Raw genomic sequence first — 21,712 nt, 5'->3', positions numbered from 1 at the left:
GATCTGTTTAAGAGTTGATATTCATGTATATGACTGAAATAAAAGTTTTATGAAACAATAATACATGCAGCATACTTTGATGTTTTTTGTTTCTATTCTATTTCTTTTCTGTAAAAAAAATGAAAACAAATATTATTTTACTAAGATCTCTTTTCAAAACTTCCTCTTCCTGGTAAGATGCTGTAAAAGAATTAATAACTTAAAATTGTTCTCCTCCTGCCCTCAGATTTTGAAAATAAGGATATTAGATACAAATAATAGTAGTATAAAAATAATTGACTTGTGATATCCTAGATTTATAGTTCTCACTAGCTACCAATGCTCTATAAAAACTTTAGGTTTATGATTATTTTTATCTTTTAAGTGTGAAAACTATCAAAGAATTGTTAGAGTTGGGAGATCCCTTTGAGCTTCATCTGGTTCATCGTTCTCATTTTATAGCTGAGGAGAATGAGGCCTAGACGTCTTTAATCGAGTTGCCTCAAAAAGTTTTATGTCAGAGAATTAAAATCAACCAAATCAGAGTAACTTACCTTGCTAGAATATGTCCCTTTAGTCTCTTAAAAATGTGTGTTTCCATAAAATTTGTATCATACTGTTTATATTTTCGTATCTTGCCTTTTTCACTCAATATATTTTGTTTTCCCCCAAATCTTTCATTGTTATTCAAATTCGCTACTAACACATTCACATAGCAACTATATAATATCTCATTGCATGAATCTACCATTATTTGACCTATTCCTTGTTGTTGGGCATTTAGGTTATTTTGCATTATTGTTATTAGAAATAAAACCTTTGCACATAAGTCATGGCTTCTTAAGGGGATTATTTCTCAAGGGGAGAATTACCCATTTGTTCAAAAGGGATGGATGCATTTAGGGCTTCTGACACCTACTACCAAATTGGTCAACCCAAGAACGTTCCACACATTTACCATAAGCAACATGTTTTGTATCTTTTTTGAAATCTTAGCAACTTTGGACCTAACAGGTCAGTTATTCCAGTTAACTTGGAGTTTAAATTTTCCCTAATTTTAATCATTTAAAAAATACTAATAATTATGATGCAATTATTATTTTGAGAAGCTAAGAGGTCTTACTCTCAAAGTGTAAGTGTATCTGTAAGGGCTAAGGGAGAAATGTGTGACTAAATGGCCAAGTATCAAATGGGAAATATCCAGTTTTCCTGTAGGGGTCACTGTTACTGTCAATTACGCTTGCAAGGAAATGAAAACAGTCATGAATTTAAGAATGTATGCACATTCATTTTTAATGCCTGATTTGTTTACATTCTCTAAACTGTAAAATAAATAAGACCTTCAGCCAGATAGCATCATTATGCCAAGTTCTTTATATAATGACACATACCACTCTCTCCACTCAATAAACTCCTCCGTTTGAATTGATTAAATATATGCTACTCATATAAAAGGCACTACTGCTTACTCTTAATAGAGGAAGCATTAGCTAATTACCTAACGCCATAAAGTGGTTTAAGTGGCATATGGTGACTTGAAAGAAGGAAAAAAAAATTCATTGCTGTGGCCAAGATCCCCTCCTTCCATCTTCCCTTTTCTGCTTTTCCCATGGACCTCGTTTTGCTCTCTGCCTCAAAATCTACACAGAAGACAAAATCAGATAGAATCTGAATTCTGTAGTGCCATTTGAGTACACAGAGGTGCTGTTCAACATAAGTTTTTATTAATGCAGCTCAAACATGATCCCGACGTTCCAGAAACCGGGCCAATGTGGCTGTGCGGACACACCTTTGCAAGGCAGCTGTCAGGCTTCAGGGCTGGGGCGGGGAAGATGCCAGGTGTTGCTGGAAACGTATCAGCCCTCTCTACAAAGCAGGAGTCTTTCCCATCATAAAATGCAAGGTAGCCAGCCAGCCCGTTTCCATTCTCTCCATGGCCAGCCCTCCTTGTCTGGCGCTGTAAGAAAGGGTTCGGAGGATATTTACTCTCCACTCTTGCACTTCTCTTATTTAACTGAACCCAGTGGCAGCTGCTTCTTGAGCTCAGCGCCAGCGGGCTCAGGCCCAGCCGCACCTTTCAGGCCGACTGCCCAGCGGATCAAGAGCTTTGGCCAAGCTCTACTTGGGCTGGGGCATCCGGAAAGCGGAAGGAGCCCGTCTAGGAAACCAGGGTGTGTGCGATGGTGAGACTGGTGTGAGAGCCTCAACTTCAAGTCGAGGTAGAAAGCTCAGGCTCATCCTTGACATGCTGTGTCCCGCGGCAGAAGTTTTGCTTCCCTCCACTCCTCTTGCAGTTGGGAGGAGTTGAGGCTGGGTGTTACTGAAACTCGCTCACCTGTCAGAACCCGGATCTGGGCAGGGACTAGGGCCTGGCGGCCAGAGCGCGCGGGTCACAGCAACCTCAGCAAGCGGCCCACCCGCGCGGGTAAGCCACAGCCAGGAAGGCAGGTGTCAGGGCTGCTCCTGAAGACTCGAGGTGACCCGGCTCCACACCCCAGCTCCCTGCTCGCCCCTTTTGCCCGCAGGCGCCATCGGCTTGGTGTGCGGCAAGGCCAACTCGGGCAGACGCCAGAGTTGCAGGTTCCAGACGCTCCGCCTCCTTCTGCCACTTAAGAGACTTAAGCGCGAGCAGGAACATTTCCACTGGGTCTTAGACTGCGGTCACTGCTGAGGTTTTCGGAACTCTCCAGGCCAAGGCCAGCCAGGCCCTTTGCTTTCCACCAACGCGATCTCTAAGCCTGCCTGGGCCACCCCCAGGACTGGGAGCGTCCGCTCTTCCCAGGGCACCGACGCCCCAACTTTTTCGCGCGGTCTGTCCTGTGCCAAGGGACGCCCATCTCCGGGGTCGGCAACGCTCCCAACAGCAGCTTGCCCTCTCCTCCCTGGAGCTAGTGCGGGCTGCGTGAGCCCGGATCCGGGGTGTATTTGAGCTTTCCCCCGCGCTCAGGATTCGCTCCCGCCTTGGAGCCCACCCGCGGGAGGGAGTGAATTCCGGAGGTCCAGGCCTCTTACAACGGAACTCAAGTCGGCCCGCATCTTTTCTCTCCGAACCCGGGTGCCCGTCGAGGGTCGGCTCAGCTACCCGCCCGGCGGAGGATCGGGGCGCTCCGAACCGCGTCGCCCCGTCGGTTGCTGCGCGCACCATGGCCGGCTGCTGCTGCCTGTCCGCGGAGGAGAAAGAGTCGCAGCGCATCAGCGCCGAGATCGAGAGGCAGCTTCGGCGGGACAAGAAGGACGCGCGCCGGGAGCTCAAGCTGCTGCTGCTGGGTGAGTGACAGCGTCTCCTTGACACCTTCCCTCCCCGCTGCTTCCCTTGCCGGGATCCCCGCCGGGCGTGGAGCTGAGAGAGGTGCAACGTGGTTTCTTCCAATCCCGGGGGCTTACCTACGCCTTAGGCGCCTGTCCTTTGTACCTCCAACTGGTCGACTTTCGCTACCCCCATACAGGGTTGAGACGGAACACTTGACATATGTCAGCCAGCTATTCTGGTTAGTCTTTTTCTCTAAAGGCTCGACCTCCCCACACCTCCGCTGCCGGCACCCATAATTTCTGCCGCATCCCATTTTGGATGTTCTGGTCGTTGTTGGGGAGCCGCCTGATACACCTCTTGGGTTCAGCTTTGGCTTCTGCTCTCTCAGCTCTAAATTGGTACAGTTGACTGAGCGCTTACCAAGTGCCAGGCTATGTTAAGTTCTGGGTATCACCGCCAGTAACGCAGGCAGGTCACATCCCCATTTTAGAGAATTAAAAATGGAGACGCGGGAAACTGGTGAACTTGCTTTGAGGAAGGGCAGCAGATACCAGGTTAGTCGTGGGGGTGAAACCCAGGTGCTGGCCACTCTCCTCACTGTGACCCCCCACTCTGTTTGCCTCCGTGGCTCCCTCTGGCAAGGCCTTTCTGTTTGCAGCAGGCCCAAACCTCCCTTGCCCAGTCAATTCAGTGCGTGCTGGTTTCTAGGGTTTGGGTTTTGTGGCCTCAGCTGCCTCAGCTAGTTCATCGGGCTCTTTTGGTCTCCCTGAACAGCCACTACGTAGAACACCCACTTTCAAAAACAAAAACATTTAAGGGTTGTCCAATTTATGCCCTAGGGAAAGGAACCTATTTTTCTGACTTTGTAGAACCCCGTTCGATCCATTTGCTCTTTGAGGAATATTCACCTTTTCTGTCTTCTAGACTAGGATATTGGCTTGTCAAATCGTCCTAGATAGTTGCAAGTATTTCAATTTTCTTTTCATTTCTTCCAGACAGGAAGTCTCTAATACCAGTTTATTTGTTTTTAATATAAGGAGTCACCCTCCCAGAAAACTTAAAGAGAAGTCTATCTAGTTAGAATAGAGGTTTTTAGTCAGTGTTGCCCTGGGCAAGGAAGCCTTTGCTCTTATTTCCTGGATTTAGAGGGGAAGGGTCTGGCCTTCCCCAACCACTCCCACTGGGTTAAGTGTCCCAAGCTAAATTGAGCTGCCCACCCAAAGTTCATGCTGCAGCCTGTCCCCCCGCCACCCCTACTCCAATGGAATTCCCTGCCCAGAGTCCCTAAGACTGCTTTCAGGACCTGTGCAAGCTGGGAGGGCAGACTCCCTCACCCCCACCCCCATCCCCATCCTAGGAGTGCCCAAAGGGGCAGCTGTGCGTAGTTGTGTAAGAGCTTGGAAATGTGGGCTGAGGGTCCACGGGTGTGCCCAGGAAGCCTCACTGGGGAGAGACGGAGCCTGGGTGGGGAAGGAAAGGGATTCTGCCCATTGGCCAGGGTGGCTCTTTCATGTCTGGCTTGGAACTCTGAGGGGTCTGAGAATTCTAAATTGTACTTGGACTTTCAGGTGGTTATAAAGCTACATTTTTTTCAGGAGAGAAGGATTGTGTGACAATTTGCTCGCTTGATTAGCACTTTAAAGTAGTAATTATGTGGGCCTCTGCACTCTTGCTGCAGGCCCCACAGATGATAGAGGTGGGCCTGGCTTTAGCTGCATATTTTTTTGTCAAGGACAGGCTGAATCCCTCTTTCATTTTGAAATATTTTGGTTTGTGTCAGAATGAAATACACTCTCTGGAATATACCAGGAGCTTGGCAAATGCTGGCTCTTTGTATGCAAAAGTAGCAGTAAACTGAGCTATACTGTATTAGTTACAAGCCTAGTCATTTGAAATAAAATGCTTGCATTTACATTCAAACTAGAGGAGGAATGTTTGCAGATAACTTGTTTGCCCTGGAAGTCAAATTTAATCCTGGCAACTAGAATCCTTCTTCGCCTGCCCCAGGCCCTTAGCCTAACCTTCTTCCTACTTCCTCAAGGCAGGACTGCCTGGGCTCCCAAGACTCCCATTTTCATCGTGCCCAGTTGTAATTAGCTTCTCATGTCAGTGCTAGTGACTCAGAAACTGCTGGAAATAGTTTCCAAACCACATGGAGCTGTCCATGTGGTTTGGAACTCCAGAAGGCTGGACTTTAAAACCTCCGATTTCTTAGTCTTTAAGGGAGCAGGGCACTCTTCCATTTTTCCCAAAACAAAGGAGGAGCCAATGACTCAGAAAATACAGGAGTCAGGGAAGGGTCTGTGCTGTTTTGTCTGAGGTCATGCAGTTTGAGTGCAAAGTTCTTTCACCTGACTGTAGTGGATAGATTAGATGATCCACTGCTCAGATGCCTCAGGTGAAAGCTCCATTTTGCAAATGGGAGTTTAAGATCCTGTGTGATGCATGGAATGACCTGAAAAGCCCACTCTCACCAGGAGGCATGCTTGTACAACGAAATTATCTGAGGATGTTTCCAAAGTCAGTCCATATTCCCCGTTTGTACTTAATAAAAGGATGGGTCAGTGTCTGTAAGAAAGATAAAAGTTGCCCTGTAGTTAGGGCTAGTAATTGCAAGATGTCAGTGTGATGCTTTCTCCGCAGGAGATGGGAAATAAAGCCGGTGGTGGACTTTAGTAGTAAGAAATTCCTTATCAGTTCCTCAGATAAAAGTAGGATAATAAGAAGCCTGATGAGTACTATTCAGTGTAGGAAGAAAGTGTCTGGACAATGGCAATTAAATGGGGAGAAATGTGATCTTTTATTATTATTATTATTTTAGTATTAAATGGGGCTTGGTGAACTGCTACTCATTAATTGAGTTGAGTGTCTCCAGCAACTCTGATTGCTTAATTTTAGATGGAGACCTCATGTTGGAACTATCTGGAAGGAATGTTTATCGAAGAATTGGAATTTAACTTATGTCAGTGTAAGAGTTAAAAATGTAGGTTTTTTGGCCAGACAGCTTGGATTCAAACACTGGCTCTATCCTTTCCTCACTGTGGACTAAGTTCTCAGCTTTGTTTGGCAATGAGCTATTGGTGTCAGCTATCATAGCTTCATTTTTGAGCATTTTTTTTTTAGCTACCAGTGAGGTATCATTTTCCATTTTAGTTGATCAGTTATAGGTTGCATAGCAGTTTGTTTAAACAATCCTGTTAGTGCTTTAACAGAAATGTCTTACTTTGAGTCTCCCTTACTGATTCTGAGCCATAAGCTGGTTTTAAAGTCTCTTCCTGCTTGCACCAAGTGTGGAAAATCCAAGTCCCAGAAAGTTTTACTGCATTGGTTATAACAAATAACCAAGAGCTATCATGTTCTGGGCTGAAGTCTGTTGGAGGAAATGGTGCCAATAGTATGGGTTTCTCGGTAGACGGTGACAGAATTTTCTGTCTGTGTGAAGAGGAAAAGGAGTGAAATGGTTATGTATGCCCACGTTCCTTCCTTCCGCTTTGCTTAATCCAATAGGCTTTTCCAAAGTGCCAGGCATAGCGCTCAGTTCCGGGGATCATTTCCAAGCATTGAGTTAGAGGTGCTTTTTCACAAGTAACCGTTACGAGGAAGATGGTCATAGATGCTTAAAAGAGACTGCAGGGTTGTACTGGCAGAGTGTGAAGGGGGAGCTTTTGGAGGAGAGGATCCTCTGAGTGGGGCCTGGAAAAATGGGGAGAGTAGGATGCTGGTGTCATCATGTGGGGGCTTGTGCAGGACATACACAAACTTCTCCCAGCCTACCAAGAGAAATTTCTGAGGACACTAAGTGGTGTTCTTAGGACCTGGGATAATATGAAGGACTCCTCAGGGGCAGATTTCATTGAGTTTTGGTGTTTTAACTATTTTTGTGACGACTGTGTTCACTACAAAAATAGATGTTAATGTAAAAATGCTTAGTTTCTGTGCTATAATATGCTTCGGGTAGGAGGACCATGGGACCATGTCTGTGGCTTATGTCCATCCTGGCTAGAATAAACCAACCTCTACAGATAGCCTCTTCCATTCACGACACAGCAGTCCATAGAGGCCTCTCAAGGGACAAATGCAAGCCCTCTCTCTTTATTCTGCCTTTAAATGAATACAGAACTTTTCAGGTAATGGACTTTTACCCATTATGCCTTTTCAAATAAGCTTTATTGAGGTAAAATTTACATACAATAAAAGTCGCCAATTTTAAGTATACAGTTTGATGTGTTTTGACAAATGTGAACAGTTGTGTAAACATTAGCACAATCATGATGTAAAACATTTCCATCATCCCCAAAACTTCCCTGTGCCTCTTTGCAGTCAATCTCCTCCCCTAAATTATTATTATTTTTTTATTTGGGAACAATTCATAAGGATAAATATAGCACAAGAAACCACAGGTATACCTTATTCCCAACCTATTGAAATTTTATCCGATTTTCTTATTTGTGTGTTCCTTTCACTTTTTATGAAATGTTCGAGGGTAAGTTTATATATATATTATATATATATATAATATATATATTTACAATATATATTTATATACATATATATTAGTTTTTTTTTACTCTGGAACATTTCCACAGTCTCTCATTGCTTTTTTGATTTAAAAAAAATTTTAAGCATAAAGTCCCCTCTTTCTTTTTAAATAGATTGTTCCTCATTTGGGGTTTGTCTGATGATTTTCTTAAAATTAGAGATTCCAACTATGCGTTCTTGGCTGGAACTCTGGGTAGGTGATGTTGTGTCCTCAGGGGATCACCTCTGGAGGCACCTGATGTCCATCTGCTCCTCGTTGTGTTAAGTTTGATCACCTAGTTAAGCTATTGCCCCCTTTCTCCACTGTCTAATAATTTTATGGGAAATACTTTCAAAGACCATGCAGGTACCCTGTTCTTGATCAAAATGTCCCTCTAGATTTAGTATCAGTTGATGATTTCTGATCCAGTTTATAACATGATGGCTGCAAAATGATGATTTTCCAACTCCAACACTCTCTCCACATTTACCACAGACTTTGTACTATAGAGCGTTCCCTTTGCCCCTATTTATTTGTTTATTGTCTGTACGAACTTATGAATTCTGAGGGATTTTTATAAACCAATGATTTTTACTTCATTACTGTGCTTAATTATTTTGGTGCCTAAATTGTACTGGATTTGCATAATGAGATTCCCTTCATGCTGGTTCCTGTGTTCCTGTGACATGTCCTCATCATTTTTCTGAGCATTTCTTTTCAGGCAGGTTCATCTTGTACCACCCTTCCTAGCTGTTTCTTGGTTACTTTTAGTGGACAACTCTACCTTCTCTTTTAAGATGCTTAAGCCACTTGAAACAAAGATCTTAAGTCCACTAACTCAAATTAATCACCAGTGTCTAAGTAACTAAAGAACCACATTTCTGAAGCATGGAGTTAAAAGATAAAAGTTTTGAGGCTATGAGCAGATATGAAATGGAAAAATATGACAGTGGAGTTTGACAAAAAGCCATGTAAAAAAATGTTGACTTTCAAAAGGTTCTTTTTCTTTTTTTTAAGATAGCTTCTAGTCCTGATCACCTTTTGTTTTCTCTTTTCCATGATACCTGAATCACAAGAGAAAAGTTTCCTTGTAAAAACTCCCATGTGTGGGGTTGCAGGGAGAGAGGTAGCTAGACTGAGAAAACAGAGAGAGAGGGATTTTCAATGAGTCAGTGTAGAAAAGCTATTATGTTACTAATGACCGAGGTTGAAATTCAGTCAAAAAGGGGACTTTATTGGAAAGATTCTCGCCAGGGTAACTCATGAAATTAAAGGAACTGACTTTTATTAGACTGGGAAAGAGCAAGTGCCAGGGCAGTTCCAAGCACAGTCATCAGCATGACTTGGCGCCACTCCTTTCTAAACTCCTCAGGAGCTCTCTGGACCCTTTTTCCCCTGTGAGAGCCTAAGTCCTGCTGTAGATCAGGGCGAACTCCTGGATCAATCACTCTGGCCAGGGTCATACATCACAGACATGGCCAGAGGTGTGGCTCCCTATGAGTCAAGTTAGCTGCTGCAGCAAACACTGTTAAGGGAATCGAAATGCATCAGTGAAAATCTCTATAAAGATAGAAGTCCCTGCAGGAGCCCTAATTTTCATTATGAGCAGTTGTCTCTGCTGATGAGTAAATTTACGGGCTATCATGTTGACCAGGGTTCTTAGTTACAGACCATTTAAGCAGAAGAATAATTTGTTGGAGGGGAAGCAGGAAGCACACAGAATCAATGGGGATTGGAGAACAAGCTCAGCCAAAGGGCAGGATCCAAGGGAATCTTGACACTGGTGTCAGACCACACTGCCAAGTACACAGCCAGTGACTCGCTACCCCAATAGTCACTCAGTCTGTGCTTGATGCTTGCCTCTACAGCAGTGCTGCAGATCACCGTCTCCTGCATCCTTGTGTCACTTTTCAAAACCTCAGACTATCCGATTGTACCCATCTGCCAGGGAGCTGGTGGAGAGGCAGCATGGCAGAGTTGTGAGAATATGTCCTCTGGGGCCAGTCTTCTTGGGTTTAAAAATCTAATTAAGAAGTAGTTCCTATTGTGCTGCCAACCCCGTGTTTGGGCTCAGGCCACCTGACTACCATTACGAGGTCACTAATAGAACTAGCATGTAGTTCCCAAAAGGACATGTGGGTAAAAGGGTCAGTAGCATGAAGTCTCAGCAGGTGCCCTTTCTTAGAGAGCAGGGTCTTGATGTGTGGCCATAACAGAATCATGAAGTGAGCAGATCATTGAGGCTCTGGAGACCTGAGTATCTTTTTTTTTTTTTGGTGGGGGGCTCTGAGTACTGGATATGTGCCATGAGCAAGACATTCCCTTTGAGCTCCAGAGTCTTCACCTATAAAATGAAAGTTTGGATGTCTTCCCAATTCTGTCATCAGATGTTTTATACCAGTGGTTCTTGAAGTATGTATCAGGACCAGTAGTTTCAGCACCTCCCATGAACTTGTTAGAAATGCAAACACATTGTGGCCCTCTGAATCAAATTCTGGAGTGGGACCAGCAGTCTGTATTAACAAGTCCTGCAGGTGATCCTCATGCATGCTCAGGTTGAGAACCTCTGTCTGACAGCACTGGCCTGGAGCTCAGGACTGGATGGCCCCTGATTGTCACTCTAGGCTCTAAAGCAGACGTCCTTATGTTTCAGCAGTTATCCAGGAGGCCCTGGGACTGACCTGCCTAGGGAATACTCTGTTTCTTGAAGCAATATCTCCTTCATCAACTTGATGAAGGGTCTTCAGAGTCTGAGATGGGTAATTTTTAGGGGTCTTTTTTTAGCCTTTGTCTCCAGGTTGGTGAGCAAAGAGAAAGAGGAAGCACATACATATGTTCTACCTTGGCTAGAGTCCTTAAAAAGCAACAAGTGGTCACATTCACATGCATTCTTGCACTTTGAGGTGCTACTCAAAAAATTGCGCTCCTATAAATTGCAATGGCTTTATGCCTAATAACCATTAAGTAGTTACCTTTCTATCATGCACTAAGTCGTGCAAAGGAAGCGTATTCTAGAAAGAGCTACCATATATCAGTCTTCTCTTTGAAAATTCACCCTCCGTGGAATATTGGCTGGTATTTTTCATCCAAAAGTAATTATTCCTGGTTATCAAGTTTTTTTAAGTGATAAATTCTCACATTTTGTATTTTTTATAACACATGAGAGGAAAAGAGAACACTTATCTTTTATTATGTTGCCTGAAAGATACCTGTATTGTTGGTAAGTTGTCGGTGACCAACAGATGTATTAACTATGCCACTGCTTTTGAATTTACTATGAGTAACACTTTCCTTTTGGATAAGTCAACCCCAAAATTTTTGTTTCTGTTGCTCAGCTACTAGATAATTGGTAAATATAAGCTAATTGTATTATTGAATAAAAATAAACTAAAGTGGTAAATCATTTGCAGAGCCATCATTTAATCTACATAGTGATGTGTCTTGTAGTCTAAGTCAGTGCCACTCAAAATGCCCATGCCAGTCTGTGCACACAAGACAAGTACAGAAATTGAGATTAATCATCTGGGAACTTTTATAACAATATAACATTGCTATGGCGTGGAAGGGTATTTCCATTATATTTCATCAATGTATCAGTTTGCAAATGAGGGGAGTTTTAAAAACTGGTATCTTACCACAGAGAGTTTGAGAAACACAAGTGCAAAACTTCATTTTCTGGAAGGGGGGAGAAGGTTCAGAAGGGTGAAGAGACTCAGCAGATGTCACAGGGCTTGGTGGTCAGTATTTAATTGGCAGTAGAACCAAGTCCAGTCTCTGAGTTGCCAACCCATTCTTTCATTGAGTAAGTCTTCATTTTGCATTCCTTTGTTTCTAGGGCAACTTTGATTGTAAGACCTGCCATTGATTTTAGAACAGCTTTTTGGGAGAGCCAAAACCACCATAGCAAACGTACCATTTCAATGAAAAGACATCTCAACCTTAAAAATGTTTATTTGTGTGGCAATAAGTCTTGGAATCAAGGATATAAGGTGATTTATTTCTCCTTTCTCCCTAATCTGATAGTACAAATTGAAAAGAAAGCAAAATGGTTCCAGTTATTGACATAGTTTTCAATTTTATGAAACCAATTTCAGTTCTCAAATTAGATTAGGGAAGAAACATCTGCGTATTCTGGGTTCTATTTTGAGTTATATGAAATTTTGAAAAGATTGCTTCCTGGATTAGAAGGACTGTCATATATAAAAAAAGTTAAGAGAAAAATAAAAGTTATCAAATGTTGTGAAAGTTCCAATATCTGCATAGCTGTGGGTGGGCCACATCTAGGCAATTGATAAGTTTAAGAAGAGTTTCAAATGAGATCTTGAACTCCACGAGGGCTCACCACTGATCGCACATTGTTGAGTACAGAGCTTATACTGGTTGAATGAATACTGGTTGAATGAATATGTATGTCTCTATGTGTGGTTTACATGAAATACTAGATGAAAAGTATGAAGAATTTTTTTATAGGAGCTGAAAAATCTGTGTTGTTTGGTGATCTAGAAACATTCGTGAAAAGAAGATAGGCCTAGGGCTGTTCTTTAAGAAAGGCAAATTAGAAAATTCCAAAATTGATTTTCTAAAAATGTTCAATATCTTGGCTAATTACTCATATTGAATATGTATTTATACCTAGATTAGTGGTGTCAAAATAGGAAACTTGAGCCTAGGTCCCAGGAATGAAATACTTGGAAAATATTCCTTGTATTTCTCTACAGACTTATTTTAGTAACTGTACATGCTAAAACTTAGACATGTAGCTGAAATTATATTGACAAATTTGCCAGTTCTTTTCTATTGCTTTATTCTAAAATAATTTGAAAAAAAAATCATAACTCATCATGGTCTTTATGTAAATTTTCTAAATATGTATAGAACTGTCTGTAAAATAAAGGAGTTAGACCTCATGACTTTAGAGGCCCATCTCACACTTAGTTTTATGAATAAGAAATTTGGAAGCTCTAGAAGGGCATGCAGTCATTGCAAGGAATTACACTCCCTGAAGTTTAGGATCTTAGTTTGGTGTGTTAAGAGCCGTATCATTACCTGAGCAGATTTCATAGGAAATTGGCCTCTTTTTGTGCAGCCGACAAAAGCAGTCATGTTATATTGCACTAAGTGGAGATATTTGAAGGGTAAGAGATTATGTGCTCCACATAGAAATATATTGCATTTGTTGATATAAATCATTGTAATTGTTATTTCAAACAGTTTTCAGATTTGGGAATTTTGAGTGTTTCAAAAAATTTGCTAAATGAAACAAAATGGGAACATCCATTTAAAAAATTTGCTGAGTAAGAATGTTAAACATTTTAATGTATTCATCTAAAAACAGTGACATTAGACATGATTATAAACTCCTTAACACATCCAAAATTGAACACATTGAGTAAAATTGAAGAGTCTTTCGTTCTTTCCCTAAATCGTGCATTTCCATCTATCTTATCTTAATAAAGGGTACCTTGGACCACCCAGGTGCCCCCACTAGAATCCAGAGTTTTCTTGATTCTTCTACTACACATAACACTAGAAATGGAAATAATAATAAGATAGTAACAATTATACATCCAATCATTATTCTAGACACTTTAGATGAAGGATCTTGCCTATTCCTCACCATGCCTTGGTGTACAGTTAGTATTACCCTTTCCATTCCACACATGAGGAAACTGAGGCCACAAGGCAAGGTTCCCCAGTCAGGGCAGAGATAGGATTTGAACTCAGGCAGTCTGCTTTCAGACTGGTTCTTAATCACAGTCCTACTTCTCTGTCATCCAGAGCCAACATCTCACCAGAAGCTACTCCAAGAGGCCAAATCTCTACTGTGCCCAGTTCTTGCCATCTTCTTTGCTGTTCTACTCCTTCCTTTCTTGTCTGGATTACTTCATTATCTACCACTCCTAAGCCTCGAGTCCATTCTCCACACTGTAGCCAATGACCTTTTAAAAATGTAAATCCGATGATTATTTTCCTGCTCAAAACATTTCTGTCTTCTCATTGCCCTTGGGTGCAAATCTAAAATCTGTGCATGGCTTGTGAGCCCCTCTCTCTGTCCCCTACCACCCCTCTGCCATTATTCCCTGTGATCATTCATTTTTGGCTACAAAACCTTCTTTTAGGGCCTTCACTAGGTCAATTTCTTCTTAGGCCTCTGCACATGCCGATCTGTGTTCCTATAGCATGCTTCTTACTATTCTTTGTAACAGCCACTCATTTTCAGACTGTCTTAAATATCCTTTTCTCTTGGAAGCCTTCACTGACTCTCCAATCCACATTAAGTCTCCCCAGAATATTTTCCCATAGCCCATTCCATATTTCTTTTTTCAAATAGTTATTATCCTAGTCTGAAACGATTTCTGATATTGTATTTATTATCTGTCTTCCCCACTGGAATTTGAAATTGATGACTGTAGGTACTGTTGGAACCAGTGAATCCTTTGCATCTTTGGTAGTGCCTGGGTGTTCCAGAAACATTTGCTGAAGAAACAAATATGTGGCCATTTACTATTAACATTTTTGCATAAAAGAAAGGATATTTTAATTTCAAAAGATAGAGAGGGTTTATTCTTAATAGAGGGTAACACTTTAAATTGCATGAACATACTTTTATGACCAACTTACTATTTGTTCTTTTTAAACTTTCACTTTTGGATGAATGAAAACTTCATTGCACACTGACATTTGACTGTGGGCTGATGTTCTGGAACCAATGATTTATTTCATGCATCTTATTTATATCCTAAGCTTTCAGATTTTCTTATACACAAAAATGAAGACTCTTATTTATTTATTTTTTTTACTTAAAAAGTGGCATATTTATAGCAGAGACTGCTAGCAGTCTCCCGAATATCTGTTCTTTCCTTCTATAATACTAGAAGTTTTATCTGGGCACAGACACGAGCTAAAGCCTATATATTTCTCAGCTCACCTGCTGCTAGGTGTGGCTGTTTGACTAAGTTATGCCCATAACTTAGTCAAAAAACCTATGGTCATAAGCAATTTCTGAGTTGTGATCTTAAAAGGAAAGGGGGCTTTCTTCTAGAAAATGATGCTGACTTGGTGGTAGGAGCTAGAGCAACTATCTTTTACCGGGAGATGGAAGTAGGTGTTGAAGTTGAAAAAGCAAAGATATAGAAAAAGCAATTGTCCCCGATGCCATGAAGCTGCCATAGTAGCCCTGAACTAAGAATGATGGCACCTTTTTTTCTGGTGAAATTTTATCTGGCTTCAAAAATGTTTTAATGCCATTCCCAGGCACAATATTCATTTTTTTTTTTAAACAGTAAGGCATATATATATTTACACTGTGTGGTCACCTCCCATAGTTAGATTTTTTTCTATCATCACATATTTGACCCACTTTATCCTGTCTACCATCCCCCCTGCCTCCCTAATCTCTGGTAACCACTAGTCTATTGTCCATAAACCATAAGTCTCTGTTTGTCCTGTTCATTTGTTGCTTTTAGGTTTATATCCCACATATAAGTGATATCATGTGATTTTCAACTTTTTCTGTCTGGCTCATTTCGCTTAGCATGATTATCTCGAGGTCCATCCATGTTGTCGCAAATGGCAGTATTTCATCTCTTCTTATGGCTGAGTAATATTCCATTTTATCTATGTATCACAGCTTCTTTAGCCAATCATCTATCATAGGATACTTCAGTTGCTTCCATGTCCTGGCCACTGTGAATAATGCTGCTATGAACATCGGTGTGCAAATATCTTTTTGGATATGGGTTTTCAAGTCCTTGGGGTAAATACCCAGTAGAAGGATTGCTGGATCAAATGGTAGATCAATTCTTAGTTTTTTGAGAAACCTCCATACTGTTTTCCATAGTGGCTGTACCAATTTGCAGTCCCACCAGCAGTGTATGAGGGTTCCTTTTTCTCCATATCCTCTCCAACATTTGTTATTATGTGTCCTATGGATTATAGCTGTTCTATCAGGTTTGAGATGGTATCTCATTGTGGTTTTGATTTGAATGTCCCTAATAGCTAGCGATGTTGAGCATCTTTTCATATGTTTGTAGGCCATTTGTATGTCCTCTAGGGAGAAGTGTGTCTGTTCAGGTCCTTTGCCCATTTTTTGATCAGATCGTTTTTTTGTCGTTATTGAGTTGTATGAGTTCTTTGTATATTTTGGATATTAGGGATGGTACCCTTTTCAAATAGTAGCTAAACTAGCATCCTAGTTAATAAAATATTATGCATTCTGTTTTGCATTTAACTTCTTAATACTCAACAATTTATCTGGCGTTCTTTCTAAATCATGCAATTCTAAGAAAAGTAAGAATGTAATAAGGGGGAGGGAATCTAATGTGGTGATGTGATTAGTCAGCTGGTGCACAGTGTTGTATCTGGGTCTCTCATTCTCACACCATCGTCAACATTCTAGTGATATACGACATGCTGTGATATATTTGTATAAAAATAACCATGCATTTCACTTAATTCTTTAGTTTTTAATTTACTACTAAGTTAACTCCATTTATTCAGTGAGTTAAATGATTAAATTTCCTTTAAATATTTTAAACATATTTACACATTTAAAAAACTTGAGTATCCTCAACTATTTCAAACCCCTGACAAAGCGGCAAGCAAAAGCTAAGCATTTAAGAGACTCCAGTAGATTTCCTAAACCTAAAGTTATAGGTTAAATTTATCTCATTCGTTTAAACAATCTCAAATATAATAAACAGTCTCTAAATGTAATAAAATACTGTTTCTAAATGTAATCAAATCAAATAATCACATTTATATTGTTAACACATAAATTTATCACAATTCAGATAATTTCAGATTGAAATACCTTAAATAATAACAGCATCAAAAGAAAACCTTAATGCTGACTCCTGGTTACTTATTCTTAAATTTAACTTAAGAGTATTATTACTACATGTATGATCTGGGTATTATTTCTTCATCCTATGGGACTTGCAAAGTTTAACCCATCCAAGAAAAGATTTATGATCTTGACCTAACAGTTCAGATGATGTTTCAAATTCATATGTTTTCTTGCATCCCAGAGCATCACTTATTCTTTTATTGCAATTTTTACTATTTAAAAGAAAACTTTAAAATTGATTGGATTCTGTATCGACTGCTATCTACAATGCAACTAGTTTTTTCATTATCTAATTTGTTATAGATTCTATACTTTCTTAGCTTTCGTAGCTGTCTCATAACTGTCATTTCTAATTCTTTTACTGTCATTTTAAAGTAAACAAGAAAAACTCAGATTCAAGAAATGAGAGGTATGAAGTCATTTCTTAATGTTTGTCTATATTCTGCTTTGGGTTTCCTGTGTTTGAACACATCTTATCCATGTATTATTGTTCACTCCTGTTTCAGTGGAAATGTTAAGCTATTTAAGAATGAGTTAAAGAACAAGGTGAAATAGTGAATTAAATATGAAATCCTAACACCAACCATAAGCCTACTGAAAATTCCACTAGCTGTAAGCCTTCAAAGCAAGCATTTTGGTTTAAATGCTGCTTTTTTGTTCTAAAATGTCTAAAAGTTGACTGACTCACTCCCTTTAATATCTTCTCTCTGCTTCGTATTTGTCCCTTTCTCCTTTGTCTAATAATTTAATTTGTATCTGCATTAGGGGATGGGCAAGTAGGAGAAATGAAGAGGCGGCTTTGGTTTATTTAACATAAGCTCATCAAGAAAAGATTGGACACTAAAGGTAGTGGCTATCAAATAGGCATGGCCTCAATAAAGCCAATTTAATCTGTACACACACGCACACACATACAAACACACACACTACCATCACCACCAGATAATTTGAAATCAGTTAGCACTTCCAAGGCAATTTGAATTTGCCTTTAGGATAATCAAACTGATTCTATCTACAATGGAGTTTTATATCTTGATGCAAACCAGAAAATGGTCAAGAAGCTCACTGTTCAAGAAAACTATATTCCTTTGTTTAAAGTTTTCATCTTGAGTATCTGAAATTTTTCTGTTTAAACTCATTTTTCTCTTTAAGGAGAATCATGTTGGCCAAAACAGAAAGGGTTTAGTTTTTAATTATTATGATTAGGAAAACCCAAAGAATACCTTAATTTATATTATGATATCTGTTAGACTTATAATTAGAAATATTTCAAATTTGCATTTTTTTCAAAATTCTAAACACATTACATTTGCTGCGTTGCCCGTTTAATGAATTGCTTTTCCTTTGAGTACTTTTAAACTTTCAACTACCTGAAAAAGCTGGATGTTATTTAAAACCATGTGGACAGATTGCCAGAAATCTTTGATGTGAGTCTCAGTATGGCTTTTAATTTGCATTGTGACCTTGGGCAAGACACAAAGTCATGGAAGCTCCTTTATTGCTCAAATGAAGAGACTGGATTCAGCAGTCTCTAAATTCTTATAGCTCTGAGTTTCCACAGTAAGTCTTCAGTTATAGTGGCAGCGTTAGTTACCTTGATTACTCAGGGGAGAAACTGATATGCATGTGCGTGTGTGTGTGTGTTGCATCCCTCCAGCACAACTGAGGAAATACTATCTGGTTGCTGTTTGCCTTGGTGAACATAAATAGAGTTCTTCATATTCTTTTGTTCTCTAACCATGTTTGAATTATCATGTAATATGAGACTTTACATGTATAATACTCTCAGTGTATTGGAACAGGTTCGTCAGGGACAGAAATATATTGAATTGGTAATTGACTGGAAGTTCTCATTGTAGAAATATCTATTGACATAAAAATGACTCCTGAGCTAACACTGTCATTAAAAACCTTCTAGCCTTCAATTTACTTTAAAGCATATGAATATTTAATAATAATAATAATAGCAGTAAACTTATATAATAATGACTATATGCCAGATACGATTCTAAGGGATATATATCTATTAATTTATTTCATCCTTATAAGTTATTGAGGTATGCAATATACTTTTTCCATTTGATGAGGAAACCAAAGTAAAAGATTAAATGAGCTGCCAAAGGTTATAAACAACTAGATGTGGAGCTGGGATTTGATTGACCAGGTAGTTTGGTTCCAAGTATTCCTTGCTCTTACCGCTCTTGTCTTTGACCCTGGCAAAGAACTACTGTAGGGCATCCATGGCTGGTTTATGAAGTAGAAAGAAGCTGAGTGGAGGAAAACATCTGGCATGTGCTGCTGTGTCTTCCATTGCAGTGGGACTTTGGGCAAATCATTTAACCTTACCGAAACCAGTACTGTCTAATGGAAATAGAATGGGAGCTGCAAATGTGAGCCATACAAGTAATTAAAAGTTTCCAGGTCTTATTTTTAAAAAACATGAAGAGAAATAGGTGAAGTTAATTTTAATAATATATATTACTTAATATGATATATCAAAATATAATCATTCAACATGTAATGGATAATATTTATCAGTGAGATATAAACTTTTTTCATAGTGAATCTTTGAAATCTGGTTTGTATTTTATACTTACAGCACATTTCAATTCAGATTGTCTACATTTTAAGTGTTTAATGGCCCCATGTGACTAGTGGCCACCATATTGGATGGCAAAGCTCTGAAAACCCTTGAGAGCTGTAGTAAAATGAGACCGTGATGATGGATGATCACTAAAATCTCAGCTCTGAAATTCTAGAAATCTATGATAAGCATCTATACTCCTTAGGTGGTTTACCATGATATTACTTGTTTCTTCCCTGTTGAAGTAGCATGAAGAATGCATTCCAAGATAAGAATTCAACAATGAAATCCTTTAAATATCACAAAAGCAATGTAATGTCAAGATAACGTGTGCATACCAAAGAAGAATTTTCAGAAAGTGACCATGTTTTAGTAGGCGGGTTAAAAAAAATCAATTATTCCTGTCATAAATATCTAAGAGCTAACTGTGGGCCAGGTCCTGTTCTAGACCTCTGGGATTCAGAAGAGAACAATTAAAAACTTCTGCCCTTATGGTGTTTATACTGTAGTGTAACAATAAATAGATATGTAGGATGATTTTAGATTAGGTAAGTACTATGAAGGAAAAAAGCAGAGGAAGAGGCTAGAAAGTGGAGGCTGGAAACCTGGGGTATTGGTGAGTCTGGTTTAAATAGAAAGGCATCTTTGAGGAGAGTGACTATTGAGGGGAGATTGGGTTGAGAGGTGGGACAAACTACATGAAGACCCAGAGAATAGCATACCAGGGAGTGACATAAGATTTTAGGCTAAGGAAATAGCCTGAGATAGAAATAGGCTCAGTGGATTTCAGGAAGAGCTAAAGGCATTATGTTTTGCTCAGGGAGAGCAGGTATGAAAGGTGTGCTTAGAGAAGTAGGAGTTTGGATTTCTATTTAAGTGCTGTGGAAGACCAAGGGAGCAATGATTGGCAGAGGGAGGTGATTTGATTGTCTTTTAAAAAAGGAAACTCAGACTACTGGACAGAGAATAGACTGTATTTGGTAAGAGTGGAAAGCAGGGAGACCAAGATGCTATCGAATTGTCTAGGTGACCTGTCATGGTGTCTGGGACTAGCATAGGAATTATGGAGATTGACTGAATTGGTTAGACTGGGTTATGCGTGCTGAAGGTAGGGTTGATTAGATGTATTGATAGATGTCTCAGGGGTATGCGAGGATGGAATCTGGATGATCCCTGGTTTTTTGACTTGAGCAAATGCATCAATAGTAATGCCATTTATGGAGATAGATGAGAGTAAGGGGAGGGGGAGAGGAAATCAGCAGTTCTGTTTTTAGACATTTTCTGGTCAATATGTCTATATGAGTGTGGAAACCAAGATTGAAATTGGGGCTACAGAGATTAGTCATCTACATTTCAGATATTTAGAGAGGGGACTTTGCTAGACATAGAGAGCTGAAAATAGAGTTCTGATTTCATCTGGTCACTGACTCTAATTTTTTTTCCCAGAATAAGGATGAGGCCTTTATGATGTTTAAATTTGAATAGTGATGTAAGTGACAGGGCTGGACATTGTAACTTAGATTAAGAAGTATTTTCCCTCTACTGCTACGTGGTCTTGGTTCTGTGCTTAGGAAAGAGCTGTAGCCATGGCTGGTAATCAGCTGGTGAGCATCAGCGTACCAGGTGATATTGAATTAAATATTGAAATATTCATATGCTAATTGGTAAATAATCATTAGCCTGATTGCCCTTTCTCTCTATTGTCTCCAGACTAGATATCAGGGCTTCACCTCTGGAATAGTTCAACTCTCCCACTACCTAGCAGCTAATAAGTAATGCCTCTCACTGCAGTTAGCTTTCTTCATTCCAGCCCCTACAAGTGGAACAGCATCTGTTCTAATTGGTTAGTGCCATTGCTATGCCATAAATGTTAAATCTTTTGAGTGACACCCACGGTTCTATCCCTAGGTAGGCCGTAATGAAGCCATGTGAAGTTAGAAGAGTCACTTAATGGATCAGTCATTTACAAATAATCCAGAATGTTGATGTCTTTGACATCTTGTATCTCAGCACAAATACCACAGTTTGAGCACTTCCCATCCTACTCTGTGACTAAGAACTCTGAGATTCTAGACAAATCTTTTGTTCCTTTAATCCACATTTATACCATAAACTATGGCTTCAAGATCAAGATATGAAAAAACTGAGTTACTATGAAACAAGAAAATATTGTGCGCTCTTCAATTCCATGTTCTCTTTTGTACTATGGGCTCTCCCTGATTAAAAAAAAAAACATTAAACCAGAAGAACTGATGATTCTGTAGCACTTTGAAGGCTTGCATGCAAAGTGAAGCCTTGGATATGATACAATTCTTCACTTGTTTAAACATACATATATAGCATATAGATGATATGCAATAATATACATAATTCTATATACATCCTTTTCAACCACCAATGCTGAGTTGGGATGTTTTAAGTACAGACTGTATATGATGATAAACAGGTTAGTTAAGGGACAAAAGGCCTTGGGACATGTGTTAAGGGAAAATGTGAATCAGTTCCTGCTTGGTCATCCTACTCTGATGGAGA

The 21,712-nt window shown here is 39.8% G+C and overlaps 1 protein-coding gene across 1 annotated transcript in view; it reads left to right on the top strand.

Moving 5' to 3' along the window:
- The first annotated feature begins 3,090 nt into the window (after positions 1-3,090).
- Positions 3,091-21,712, top strand: part of GNA14 (G protein subunit alpha 14) — a 150,915-nt gene continuing 132,293 nt past the window's right edge. Inside the window, exon 1 of the mRNA XM_039845393.1 lies at positions 3,091-3,246. Within this exon, the coding sequence (XP_039701327.1) occupies positions 3,123-3,246 (124 nt within the window). The 5' untranslated portion in view covers positions 3,091-3,122. The remainder of the gene's footprint in view (positions 3,247-21,712) is intronic.

The sequence above is a fragment of the Pteropus medius genome, unplaced genomic scaffold (assembly GCF_902729225.1).
Source record: "Pteropus medius unplaced genomic scaffold, Ma_sr-lr_union100, whole genome shotgun sequence".
In the NCBI taxonomy this organism is placed as follows: domain Eukaryota; kingdom Metazoa; phylum Chordata; class Mammalia; order Chiroptera; family Pteropodidae; genus Pteropus; species Pteropus medius.
The sequence above is the reverse complement of the archived record's forward strand: the minus strand, read 5'-3'. Positions and strand labels throughout refer to the sequence as shown.